Source organism: Ziziphus jujuba, chromosome 1, assembly GCF_031755915.1.
Source record: "Ziziphus jujuba cultivar Dongzao chromosome 1, ASM3175591v1".
NCBI lineage: Eukaryota > Viridiplantae > Streptophyta > Magnoliopsida > Rosales > Rhamnaceae > Ziziphus > Ziziphus jujuba.
In genome coordinates this window covers 32,638,109-32,652,426 of record NC_083379.1, presented here as the reverse complement: position 1 = coordinate 32,652,426, position 14,318 = coordinate 32,638,109, and the positions used below count along the sequence as shown (strand labels likewise).

The window sequence follows — 14,318 nt, the reverse complement described above, 5'->3', positions numbered from 1 at the left end:
CTTGAAAATTGGTAGACAGGGTAATAAATTCTTTTAGAAAAAGATGAAATATAGAAATGAAGAAGGAATAATTCATATGCAAATAGTACACTGCATGGAATTTTAATGTTTTCCCCACACTCAAAAGACAAAGATATATGGTTTTGATTCCAAATCCTCAATAGTACAAGCGTAAAAGCAATAATCTCATAAAGAGCACCAAAATAATAATAATAATAATAATAATAATTTACAAAAATCAGAGGGGAGAAAAGAGTACGGATGTCATAACCCCCCACCCAAAAAAAGAGAAAGAACTAAAAATTCACTCCCCATATATTGAAAACTGATGTTTTAAGCTATGATAAAAAAAGAAATCATAAAATAGAAATGGGATATATATAGAGTAATTGGCAATAACTAAAAAAATGAGTTGAACCAATTAAAAGTTCCAAGTGGAATAGCCCCCCAAGTTTCCAGATTTTTTTTTTTTTTTTTTGTGTGTTTTCCACATGGCTCTATGCTTTTTCGTGCTATGCAACTAAGATCAGCATGTTCAAAGGATGAAAGATCCAACAATCACAGCCATTCTTGATTTACAAAAGAGACAAAAACAGAGCATATAGTGGTTGTAGTATAGTGCACCATAATATTTCATCTTCCTTCGGTTCATCCAAGAAATTAATGTGCAATTAGATACTTGAGGACTTTATTGGCTTTTACTTGAAAACTTTTGCGTGTTATAAATTCAATATAAAGAAATTGTCTAGCATGTGACTGAGACCTTTACTCAAGCACTACTCCCCCATTATAGGCTGTGAACAAAAATTGTGGCAATTCAACTTATTGGATTTCCCAAGTATCATTCTCTTTTCTTGTTGATTGTGTTGTCTTTTTCCTCTTCTCTGTATATATGACTGGTTTTTGGCTGATTGCAAAATTTTACTGTGCGGCAACCACAATAGCACCTGAGCTGAAAGATTTTTCCCATCACAAGAAGCCTATAATATGAAAGACATCTAATCCTCCAAAAAGCTTTTTTCAAATAAGTTCCATTTAGAAAAACAATTCTTTGATGTATTATTGTCTGGTCAAAACTAATAGAAAGACAGTCAAGAGCATATTTGAGTGCAATCCCATCATATTCTCTCACTTTCTTTCTCTGTTTATGTATTGAAGATGGTATAGTGTCTGATATATATTCCTCCTAAATGAAGTGGGAATTAGGAGGTTATTATAGGTGGGTTTTCGTGTTATGAGAGAGTGGGATTTATAAACAGTGGGGAAGAGAGAAGGCGGTGCTTGGTGAGAGGTCATCTCATCAACCAACCATAAACAAAATTGAATTCCATGATGCTTTGGGTGATGAAAAGCAACGGCAGATTTTTTTTTTCTACACTGTGCTTTGCAACTAGACAACGCCTTGTTGGAAAGGAGTAATACCAATTGCCCCCACTAAGTATATGGGCCTACAAATGGCCCCCACCACACACAAAGAAAGAAAGGTAGAGAGAGAGAGATTGAATTTTATTTTGTTTTTATTTTATTTTTTGGGACACTGACCATTGTAGCCCACTCAAAATCATTATACAGGGCAAAACAAGATATCTTATATTCAAAGAGGTATAAAGTTACCAAAGCCATGTAATTGGTGCCAGAGAAAGCTCAAAGATATTTTCTGCATCAATTTATTTATTTATTGTTTTTCATGATCAATGCAATGCATTCCAATTTTACAAAAACATACCCATTACCCCTCTTTCGAATTGGACTAAATTGCTAACTGGGCAACTATTGGCCAACATGTGGGACCCAAAAATCAATCCATGCAGATGCTCTCTCTCTCTATCTGATCCTCCATGAACTCACATGAAATCCTATTACTACTTTTAACTGAAACTCATCAGAGGATGAAAAACTAGCTGTTGACAAACAGCTCCTCACACAGTGAACCACTTGTGCAACATGCATGGTTTCCATGTTAGCATAATCATCATGCCTAGGAATTGTTTGTAGAATGATTTGTATATAAGTATTGCCCAATATTGATGGATTGGTATACAGATAGATATCCCATCCCAAGAATATGTGATTGATGATCATTTGGAGGAGAATGGCCTCTTGCACTAGTTTCCACTTTTCCACCGTTAACACCAACACATATGTACATGTGTGTGTGTGTGTGTCTATAAGTAGTGCAGTTTGAAAACCCAAAAAACCAACTGGGTTATTTCACTCTCTAGTATTATTTCACTTCCTAGTAATAGCATCAATTTCAACTATGTATGGCGGTGGGTAGAATCTTTTAGGTTAGTCATTTAGACCTAATTCAATGCATGTTTGCACTTTTTTGCTGTTTTTAATGATATGATTTTGGATTTGAAACTTGGCCCTAAAGCATGCATGGGATGCTGAGTATAATGAAACAAGCCCTTTTAAACAGTATGATTGAGAAAGACTAGTCATTCATTGGCCTTTTTTTTTTCCTCATCATATTGATGATGTGCCAAGCAAAGAAGAACATAATTTGAATAATAAGGAGATTTTAGCATGTGAAATATCATTTTTTTGTGTGTGTTAGCTTTTTTTTACATGAATTTATTGAACTTGCTTTGATGAGTTGAAATTAGTTTATTAACTCATTTTCTGGGGCAGAGATGGCAACGAGTAACATTATCTTGTTTGGAGGAGCAATAAAGAATTGATATATATATATATATATATATATTTCAATTTTTCATGATAACTATATTAAAATATGTAACTAAAAACTTCGGGTTAGCAGAGAACTTTGATCCTTATTTTAAGTAAATTGTAAATCTGAATGGTTTACCCATGAAACATTATATGCCAAAAAAGGGGTTAAACCTTTAAACCTTGCCTGGTAAAAAAAAAAAATTTTTTTTAATAGAAAAAAAGAAATGAAAAGTTGAAAAAAATTCAAGTTTTGTCAAATAAAAATAACAAAATCTACAATTCATTATTATTAATTATATTTTTGGGGGTAAATACCACATGATTCATTAACTGGGTTGTGAGAATTCAAGAATAGTTTTGGGTTATAGAAAGAAGAAAGTAGTGTTGACAATTAGCATTTCACGTTTACCTGGGCTTTCATTCCCTACCAAAAAAAAAAAAAAATGTAGAAAAGGTTTACCTGGGCTTGGTGTTATGGTATGATATTTTATGGATTGGACTTGATAGGCCATTCCGAGCCCATTCGAAAAATTAAGAAATAAATTTAAATACTTTTTTTGGAAAATTAAATATTATTATTATTATTATTGTTGTTGGATTTTTTAGCACAAAAAATAAACGAATAATTTTTTTTTGGGGGGGTTTTGATAGAAATAGTAAACGAATAATTTGAAAAGAGATAAATGGTTGTGAGGTTAATGTCAAATTATGATTGAAAAAAGCAGCCACCTAACCAAATTTCTTAACGACCGTAAGAGATGGTCAAACAAGAAATATGAGTAACTTTAAAAAAAATTCTTTAAAAAAAAAAAAAAAAAAAAAAAAACCCAAACCCGTTGTGCCACAGATCCAAGGGCAACCAATAATATCCAACCACGTAAACCCCCTCCTAAATGTTCTTCGGATGTTGAGTTGACGTGGCATATTCCAACGGGTCCTTCATCCGACGAAGCCGTCACTGGATCATCATCATCATCATCACCATCATCCTCTTGGACCGGTGGGCTTGTTTTTGGCCTTGCCAGCAAATGCCATGCCAAACACCACATTCTCTCTCTCTCTCTTTTCCCTCGAACCAAACAGAAAACCCTAAATTCATTTAATCCGATTCGATTTTATTTTAATTTCTTTCTGAAGCCGTAATTAATCCGATTGTTTAGATTTTCGATTGCCGGCGAAAATTCGATTTGTTTTTGGATTTGGGGAGGGGGAGAAAATTTGCTGATCAGAAAGCTGTTGTCGGGGTTGTAATTTTCGATTTCGATTAATAATTTTCATTTTTGCCCCGAGATAAAACGTAATTCGTAGGAGGATCGGGAATCGAAACGGTGCGGTTGCATGAAAAGCACGACGGAGAAGGAGGATTGGAGTGCGGATCGAGCGCTGAGAGAGTAGAGGTGGGGGAGGTAAAGAGCCACCGAGCAGACGGAGGCGAAACATGTCTGCCATAGTGTGCGGTAAGAGATCCATATTTGAAGACCTTCCTACCACTCCTTCTGTTTCCAAGAGAATTCGCTGCTCTTCTTCCCCTTCTGCTTCCTCTCCTCCTCCTCCGTCTTCTTCTTCTTCTTCTTCGCCAGCTCGCTTTTCTCCTCCGAGGTCTTTCCCTGCCTCCGCCTCTGCCTCTGCCTTCGCTTCTCCATCGCAATCGTCGCGCCTCATCGACCATCTCAGGGCTCTTTTCCCGGACATGGACGGACAGGTTTCTTTTTTCATTCTTCAAATTTCTCATTCTATTCTTTTTCTTTCTGAGGATTCGTTTTTTCTTTTTTTGTTTTTATTATTCTATGAGCTCTGTTTGTGTATTGAGGATTTATAGGAAATTTTGATCTAAGAACTCTGTTTTTATGTTTGAAAAGCATACAATTTCTGACGAAACATATAAAATTTTCCTGTTTTTGTTATTTAAATGCTTCTTCTGTTAATGTGATAATGTTGATGAAAATCTGGGTGTTATTATTATTAATATTAATGATAGGTTCTGGAAAGAGCACTGGAAGAATGTGGAGATGATTTGGATTCTGCTATTAGAAGTTTGAATGAGCTTCGATTAGGAACTGTTGATCGAAAAGCTGGTTCTGTTGCTGGCACATCTGATATACCATCATCAGCAGAAGCTAACCTTCAACTCCAATCCCAAGGTTCATTTTATATATATATATATATATATTTTACAGATATCTGGAAGTATAGAATTTAACTATTTAATTTATTTTCTCGTAAATTTTGATAATTCATAGTTCTGGTATTTAAACTTAAAACTTATTAGTTTTTTCTCTTAATTGTTGTATTTAATTACATTCCTTTCTTGAAAGAATTCAAGAAAACAAAAGTGAATAGAAGTCTTCAGTGTTCTTTTATTAGTTGTTGAAAGCTTTCACGTCTACCTCCAAATCTCTGTAATGTGTTTCTCTACTTTCTTACTCACAGAAATATCTCTTCCTTCCATCACTATTTTTTCTTTTTTCGTTCGTCTCCTTTATATTCTCTCTCATTTCTCAATTACATTTTATTTGGTTAACCAAATATGATGAGGAATTCAATTACTTATGCATGCATCAATTCCATGTTTTAACCTTAAAATGGATATCTTATTCCACTTGATTACTTGCTCGATTTCTATCCATTATTGATTTCTTCTCTATAACTAAAGGCAACCTAGGACCTGGCAAATTACTATATTCAGGTAGTTCTAAGTTCTGGTTTAGAAAACTGCAAGACAAAATACAAATTCATAATTTGTATCCTGTATCCTGGATTATTTATTTACATTTCATATGCTATCTAGTTGTGAGGAAACAAAATTTGTCTTTCTTATGTACTTTTCATTTGTTTAAAATAGTATATAAGTCAGTCTCATTGAAGAGAAATTTGCAGTGTGGATAATGACCACAAATATATCCCATTCTGTTGTCCTTGGAACTTGCATAAAAAGGTGTTTTTTAGAGTTCATGAGAATAATGAATTGATACTGATACACTTCACATCTCAGGTAAACTTGGTAGGAATAAAATTCTGGGATTTATTGAACTATATATATATATATATATATATTTATGTATTTGTGAATGTAGAAATTATTAGTATCCATGTGAATGAGAGTTTTAATCTTGCTAGCTTGAATCTATATGACTCTAGGCAAACCTTATGTGAAAGGTTAACTGTTGTATGATGTGAAAAGAGCAATGGTATTTTTCCGGAGTTATATTTGGTAACTACGGAACTTAGTGGGAGGATCTGAAAGACAATTGGTGAATTAGAGGAAAACTATAAGGATCTTTTGTCATCCGTTTGAACTTGAGGGGATTACCGTATTATCTATGGATATATATACCTGAATCTCCTTTCCAAAATTCAACTATTTATCAAGATTCTGTCAATTGTTCGTTTTAGAACTACTTTTTCTTTTTCCTTCTTTTGAGTTATAACCTAACCTATTTCCATAACTAAATCTTCTTGTCTTAGTGATTTCTGAAGAATGTAAAACACTGTTGCTGCAACTAATGGGGAGAATGCATTGTTTTCAGGTGTAGTTACAAATAATGGAGAAATCGGTGACAATAATCTTCCCAACGATGGTGCAGACTGGGTGGAGCTCTTTGTTAGAGAAATGATGAGCGCCTCCAACATGGATGATGCCAAAACTCGTGCATCAAGAGTGCTTGAGGTTTTGGAGAAGTCCATCTGTGCACGTGCAAGTGCAGAAGCAGCACAAAGCTTCCACCAGGTTTGGTATTCTTATACTGTTATCTTCTGTCCTTTATTCCTGATGAATTTGTCGTAATTTTTAATATACTATTTTTCCCCCTTTTATCTCTTTGCTACCACGAGAAAGAACAGCTTTTACTGATGACGGTCACCGTGTTGTTTTCAATCTTTTATTATAGGAAAATGCGATGCTGAAGGAACAAGTGGAAGCACTCATACAGGAAAATGCAATTCTGAAGCGTGCTGTGTCAATTCAGCATGAGCGTCAGAAAGAGTTTGAAGATAATGGCCAAGAATTGCAGCGACTGAAGCAACTGTTGTCTCAGTACCAAGAGCAGTTGAGAACGTTGGAGGTAGATTTTACAAACCTATTGACTTTTTATTGGTTTATATGGTATTACAGTTTATTGGATGTTTTTGATATTTCTTATTGTAGACTTTTGAGTTCTTATTTACATTCTTTATCTTTTATTTTTTTATTTTTTGAGTTTGCAACTTTGTTCTTTGATGCTTTCTATGTTGCAGACTAATCACTATTTGATTGATTTCAGGTCAACAACTATGCACTTACAGTGCACCTTAAGCAGGCTCAGCAAAGCAACTCCATCCCTGGGCGCTTCCACCCTGATGTTTTCTGATGATTTGCTTCAGTCGACTCTTGACCGTTATTGTTTTCTAATGAACTGGAGGTCCCAGGCCGGCCCAACTTTATTTGTGACCATAGGGAAAAAAACAAAAAAAAGAAGAAGAAGAAGAAAACCTTAGACAGCAATTTTTATAAATAATACTGATTAATGTATGTTTATGATATATTCTTTTTTTTTTCTTTTTTTTCTTTTTTTAATATAGAGATTATGCTTTCGGCTCTAATGTCAAATTTTATTTTATTTATTATTATTTTTTTAATATAACAGAAAGGAAGATTTTAGCAACAGGTTTTGGATTGGTTATCGTGGTGGTCCATTATAATCATTTTTCAATTTATGAAGTAGCATCAACAATTATTATTTTTGTATGATAATTTTGTATTTTCATACAAACAAACGACAAATATAATCTTTAAAGAATTTGATCATTTTGAAATCATTTATGATATACTAGTAACATATTTTTGAGAAAATTATTATTTGATTAGATTAATTCTGCGTACTAAATGCAATATATTAGTAACTCTATGTTGAGAAAATAAGGTTCAAGGTTAATAATCTTTAATAATTATCTAATAATTATATGATCCTTATTAAAATATTTTTATTTTATATCTCTATTGGATATTTAGATTTAAGAAATTTTATATTTTTCTCAAATAGGTTTCTAAATCAATATTTGATAAATTTGTAATAGATTTGTAATCAATATTTTGATAACTTTGTAATAGATTTGTATTTTTTAAATTTATGGTGAGACAAAAAATTTTAAAAAAAAGTGTACATTTATAATAAACTTATTTCCTCATTTATTATTATTATTATTTTTTTTTCTAAAGTGCTATTGTTAGGGATTTGTTTAAAAAATATTGGAGGCACTGTCAAATTATTTACCAAATCTATACATGTTACTATTTGATTAGTTTATATTTAGTTACACCTACATTTTCAAAAATTAATTAATCCATATATAGGTTATATTAATATAAATTAATTAAATAATAACAAATGTATATTTTGATAAATAACTTTACAAACTAGATGGTGCCTCTGACCATACTCTTTGTTAAATTTACTTTTTACAATACAATAAGTTGAAAAGAAAAATTATTATTTAAGTTGTTAAAATTGACATTAAAAGATTTTAAATAACATTTTTATTTGGGACTAAAAAAGATTTTAGAAAACTTTATTCGCTTTTCTATTAAAAAGAAAAAATAAAATGACTCTATCTTTATTATTATCTATTAAATATGGATTTTTTTTTTTAATTTTAATATACTAGAGTTATTAACTTATTTTTAAAAAAAAAAAAAATAAAGATTTGGTTCAAATCCAAGAATTGGAATTGATTAACTAACATGACATTTAAATATGTTGCCAACTTATCTTTCCTTTGCTTATAAATGAAATATGCAAGTGGTAAGACTCAAAGAAAAAATAATGAAAATGGGATAAATGACTTAATAAAGATCAAGAGTGAAGATTCACCAAAGGAAAAAGAACAAATGTAAAGGGTTTTTTGTATGCCCATGCGTGCAAGTAAAGAAAAAAAGCCCCTTCAGACAGACGACTGACCAAAAATGAAAAAAAAAAAAAATTGATCGTGATTTGTCATTAACCGAATTAAAAAAATGTATATTCAATTGATATCGATGTTAGGTTTTCAAAAATCGACGGTTAAGTGAAACCAATTGAAAAAATATTAATATTATATATATATATATATATATAATATTTTTAATAAGTTGTTTGAGAATTAAAAAAAAGATCGAAAATTTAAAAATATTGATAGACAACCAAAAAAACCAAAATAATAATAAATAAAAAAAGGCGTCCGAATAAACTTGAAAACCAAATTAAACCTTAAACGTTAAGCCTCCCAAAATTTACCACAACCATCTTTTTTTGTTATGAGAAAACTCTTTTCTAATAGAATAAAAAGAAGAAAATTAAGGTGTCATTTGTTAACTTGTTCAGGTTTTTTTTTTTCTTTTTGTTTTTCTCTTTTAAATTGTATATAGTTTGCTTACTACAATAGCTTGTTAAAATTAGTTGATAGCAATTTAAAATTTCTGTTAATTATAAATGTAAGGAGGGAAAAAAAAAATTAGGTTTTTAGTTTTTGTTTTTTTTTCCCCCCTTTTTTCACATTTGTAGGTAATTGATATACCTAACAAATTCTAGTTACCACTAATTAACAGTAGCACACAATTAAAATAAATAAACTACAAACGATCTGGAAGAAAAATTATAGAAAAAAAAAAACTGTTTAGGTTAACAAACGACACCTAAGTTAGTGGGTTTCAAGTTGCTTATATGAATAATGTAAGCTAAGCTAGCTCAAGGTTGAACCTTAAGATCAATAATGGAGTAAGTGAAAAGAAAGGGATCTAAGCCAAACTTGTAAAGTAGCAAGGTCGTTATCTGAAAATAACTCAAAAGATGTTGATCACCCGACTTTAAGCCCAAAAATCCAAATAGTATAGGTTGTGGTCTTTTTCAAAGTCAGGGTTAGGGTTCGAGGTTAAGGTGGTGAAAATCAGAGTGGTCTAGGATTTAGGTATGGGGTTCAAAAACGTGGGTTCCAAAGTTATACCATGTGAAAAACTCCAACTTGTAACGGAATCCCCAAACTGTTGAAACAAAAAGACTTCTCTTAAAATCAAAATTTGTACTTAAGTTTACTCAATAAGAAGGTATAACCCAATTACAACAAATCAAAACAATAATCCTTGACAAACTCTTTCTTGATGAATAACTTTACAAGCAAAATCTGTATGTAAGAATTGTGTGAAATGAATGAATGAATATCGTGGCTAATAGGGGCCAAGAGGGGTTGCATGTGAGATTGTTTGCATTGGTAAAAAAATAAACATTGTTTATGTGTGAATGATGTTGCAATATTTAATTGGTTTTTTTTTTTTTTTTCAATTCCGAAATAAACACTGTTTATGTGTGAATGATATTGTAATATTTAATTGGTTTAGTATTTTTAATCTATTTATCCATTTAAGATAATATTTAATTGATCTATTTATTTTTAATCTATTTATCCATTTAAGGATTCATTTGTTTATATTTAAATTATATAAATATGTTTATCAATAATATCTTAATATTTGTGATTTAATAAATATTTGGTCAATATATTAGTATCTTTTATTTTACTTTAAAAAAAAAAAAGGAAAGAAAAAGTAAGGGATGGAGGATAAATTTAAAAATAATATTAGAGATATCAATAATTTGTACCAAGAAGGATATCAAAATGAATTGGAATATAATGTAGCAACCAATTAAAAAATCTACATTATTGCCATGTCAATAATAATTTATTAACAAAATTATTTATCCCTAAAATTTTATTAGATATCCTATTAGATTTTTTAAAAATAAAAAATAAAAATAAAACATGAATAAATATTGCATTCGAGGCTCCCTATCTCAAGAATAGCCATCACCGGAAGTTGAAGGCTTTTGTGCATTGTCGACACCCCTCCACACACCAACCTCCTCTCTATTGGCCACAACTATAAAATCTATATATATATATATATATATATAAACAAATGATAATAAACATGTTGGATCAAACAAAAATCAACTGCAACAGTAATTGAAAGAATATCAGAAAGGTAAAGTTCTTCAAAAGTACAGCAATAGTAGTGAACCCAATATTTTTGGTATTTTTTTTAGAGCGTGTTCATTATCTTCTCTCTCAATTTGTTGTATTGTGATTACCAAATGTGTGCAAAACCTATTGAACCCAAATCAGTCTCTTTCTTTCGCACTACAAAAGAAAAAAGCAAACCAACAAAATATATCCATTATGTAAGAAATTGGTTCAGACATATTCTAATCAATATTGTATATATATATATATATATATGTTAAAAAAACGTCAATTTGAAGATTATCATTTCCTTCTAAAACCGCACAAGAGAATCGGTTGGTTGGTCTAATAGTTATGCACGTTAATTAGGTGCTGATAATCCAATAAGTTAAACTGATATAACAACAGGGGAGGAAAGAATAAAGAAATATGGCTTACCTGCGGTGAAGAAAAAGACTGAAGCATGTAGTTTATGGGTAGAGAGGAGGCTGGTGGGTAGAGTTGTGGCTGAAGCATGTGGTTTATGGGTAAAGAGGAGGCTGGTGGGTAGAGTTGTGGCAACGGTGCGACAAAGCCTTTTGCTTCCGGCTATGGTTGTTTATGAGATGGGGAGCCCTAAACGGAATTTCTATTCATGTTTTTATTTTTTATTTTTAAAAATCTAACAAGATTTCTAAAAATATTAAAAATTTTGTTAATAATAATATGGTCATTATGTGGATTTTTAAATTAAATATCACGTTAGATTTCACTTCATCTTAATATCCTTTTTGATATAAATTATTGGTATTTTTAGTATTGCTGTAAATTTAACAGCTATTATAATTTGTTTATATAATTTATTGAATTAAGAATCTTATAAAATGACATTGTTATGCCAATTCAGAAAAAGAAAAAAGATAGCTTATGATCCTTGAACATATAATAATTTCAAATTTTTGAAGTTTTTTCTATCTCAATTCTTATAGTAAACTCACTTGAAATTAGTAATAATTAAAAATAACCAAGTTTTTAATCTTTTATACTTCAAAAACTCTATGTTGAATACCTATTCGTATCTTCAAGTTCATAACAAGTTCATGTCTGCAAGTAGATTTAATATCAATAATCATTATTATTTGTTAGAGCTGTCACTTACAAGTTTTTTTCTTTTTCTTTTTTTATTTTATTACTTTAATAAATTGGAGAGGAGGGATTTTTATCAAGGATGGTCATTACTAATTATCCTAAAGGAACCGGTCCTTTATAAGTTGTAAATATATTTGTGACAACGAGAATCTTGATTTCTTAGGTGCAAGGGTCTCATTTGCTACTTTTGATGTGACACAACTTTTTCCATATTCGAATGGAGATGGTGATATTATTACCATATTCGAATAATTATGGATATACTGTTTGGTTAATTAATGGGATATGAATATATATATATATATATAAGTATGATAGAATATAGAATCCATTATGAACGGAATAAAATTTAGAAAATCATGGTATATATTAAATGGGTTAAATTTTGAAATCGATTGTGAATGTTATCAAAAATGAAAAATAGAGTGTACATAGTAACTCTAATTTAATTAGTTATATATGATATTTATGTCATTATTGAATCAAATATGTGTTAAAAATATGGAAGATGAAAGAATAGCTAGAGATAAAGGAAGGCAAATTAATAAATTATATCAGGAAGTATAAACAAATAAATTAATGAAACAGACTGTATCAGGAATTTGAGAAAAAGTATATTGAAATTAGATACACAAACTTGTAAGTAAGAGAAAATAATATTTTGATCCGTACTGCTGATGACTTATAATTGAAATTGATTTTTTTTTTTTTTTCCCCTTCTTGTTGTAGATGGTTCTTTGGGCGGTTGGAACACCATTATAAAAGTTCGTAGAAACTTTACCGCAGGGGCCCAAATGGACATCTTTTCGTTTCTACTTTCTACTTTTGCTTTTTTAAAATGTTTTTTGCTTACCTTTGGAAATTTCAGTGCCAATTTTTTTTTTTTTTTTCTAACACGCCCATAATGATACGATATTAATTTAAGTAAATTAGCAGCCATGGAATTTGCAATTGATCAAACATACATGCGCATACTTTTTATGCATTGAAAAGTCCAAATATTTCGATTATATTTTAGTAAATAAAAAAGTACATGTACTTGTTCTAGGTTTTGTTACTACATCGGTGTCATAAATTTATAAATTCTACGTAATCGTGCACTGCAACCCACTATGATATGTATATATATATATATATATATATATTCAAATTCCTCAACAAATTTTTTTTTTATCTACAATCTATGTTCATTGGCTCCTATATTTAGCACATGAATGCAGGCCCTACACTTCCAAAATATTTGAAAAGAGAAATTTTTTTTTCTTTTTTTTTTATGTATATTTATAATTTTGTTATCTGATGATATATAAATTCGTCAAGACTAAGGACTGAAGAAATAAATTGATCAAGTTCTCTAGCAAAACTAAAAAAATATTTGCTTCAAAATTTCTCATACATTGACTAAAGGGTTTTTCCCATAAATAGCCACCTTATAACTTCATTTTAGAAAAATAGCAAAATTTTTTTTTTTTTAAAAAACTAGCCACCTTGGGACAAAAATACCCTTGATAAAATTGAAAATTACACAAAAGCTTTCCTTTCTTCTACACAGCCGTTCGTTCGTGGGGGTGGGGTTTATACAAAACTGTTCGTGGGGTTTCTCTAAACTCTTTGCATCTCATCGCCTCTCACTCTCATTTTTTTGTATTTTCTCATATCTCAAACTAAAATCAGGTAAAAATTTTATCTTTTTTCTTATTAGATGAAAGTAAGGAAATATGTGTTTTTTTTGTTTTTTCTCTTTCTATTTTTTCTTGTAAGTTTTATTAGTTTAGGGTTTTTTAAGCTTTTTATTTGATATGGGTATGCAAGAAATTGATTTATGAGATGTTCTATGTGATTTTAAAGATACTTTAGGTGGCATATGGTTTGAAAATGGAAGAAATTTTGTGTAAAACTGAAAAATCGCGGAAAACAGTAAAAACGGAGGAAATTTGGCGAAAAAGATGAATTTCCGCCAATTTCCTCCAGTTTGTCAGTTTTCGCAAATTTCCGCCAATTTTCCGCCAATTTTCCGCCAGTTTTCCGCCAGTAGGAAAAAGCTATATTTGGCCCAAAAAAAAAAAACAGAATCAACTTTTTTAATACAGTTAATATGTTTGTTTAATATTATTCAAAATTTTATATATTTATTGATTTAGTTTAATGTTATTCATTTAATTTTGTAGTCAAATGGAAGATGATGACATTGTAATTGCGGTTTTATACAATGGAACATTGGTACAAAATGATAGTGGTGATTGGGAATATCGAAATGGTAAAAATGATAGTGGTGATTGGGAATATTAAGAGGTTTTACCCGTTACTTTGCTGAGGGGTATTTTGTGCCAATTCACATGTAAACTCGTCAACGGAGTCTACAAGATCCGGCCGCTGCTCATAAAAGGATGCAGACCGCAGTAAATATGGTAACATTATGCATAATTTCTGGAAATAAATTTGTCCCTTGTATCGGTTACCAGCCTTATCTGAATCATATACAGTCATGCGACGCTTTTTTAAGTCCACGTGCCCTACCACCCAATGTATGTTGCGCTTGTTTAGTG

At 30.5% G+C, this 14,318-nt stretch overlaps 1 protein-coding gene across 1 annotated transcript; it reads left to right on the top strand.

Moving 5' to 3' along the window:
• The first annotated feature begins 3,597 nt into the window (after positions 1-3,597).
• Positions 3,598-7,318, top strand: LOC107404747 (uncharacterized). The gene is made up of 5 exons (XM_016011739.4): positions 3,598-4,378; positions 4,655-4,817; positions 6,204-6,403; positions 6,564-6,737; positions 6,936-7,318. Exons 1-5 carry the CDS (start codon positions 4,115-4,117, stop codon positions 7,020-7,022), a joined length of 888 nt encoding a protein of 295 aa, XP_015867225.3. The 5' UTR covers positions 3,598-4,114; the 3' UTR covers positions 7,023-7,318.
• Positions 7,319-14,318: the final 7,000 nt, after the last annotated feature.

Bases quoted from the DNA above. Each gene is read 5' to 3' on its own strand.
- LOC107404747 (XM_016011739.4), top strand. From the start codon at position 4,115: ATGTCTGCCATAGTGTGCGGTAAGAGATCCATATTTGAAGACCTTCCT. The intron at 4,379-4,654 runs GTTTCTTTTTTC...TATTAATGATAG, and splicing joins TCCCGGACATGGACGGACAG to GTTCTGGAAAGAGCACTGGA. The intron at 6,404-6,563 runs GTTTGGTATTCT...CTTTTATTATAG, and splicing joins CAGCACAAAGCTTCCACCAG to GAAAATGCGATGCTGAAGGA.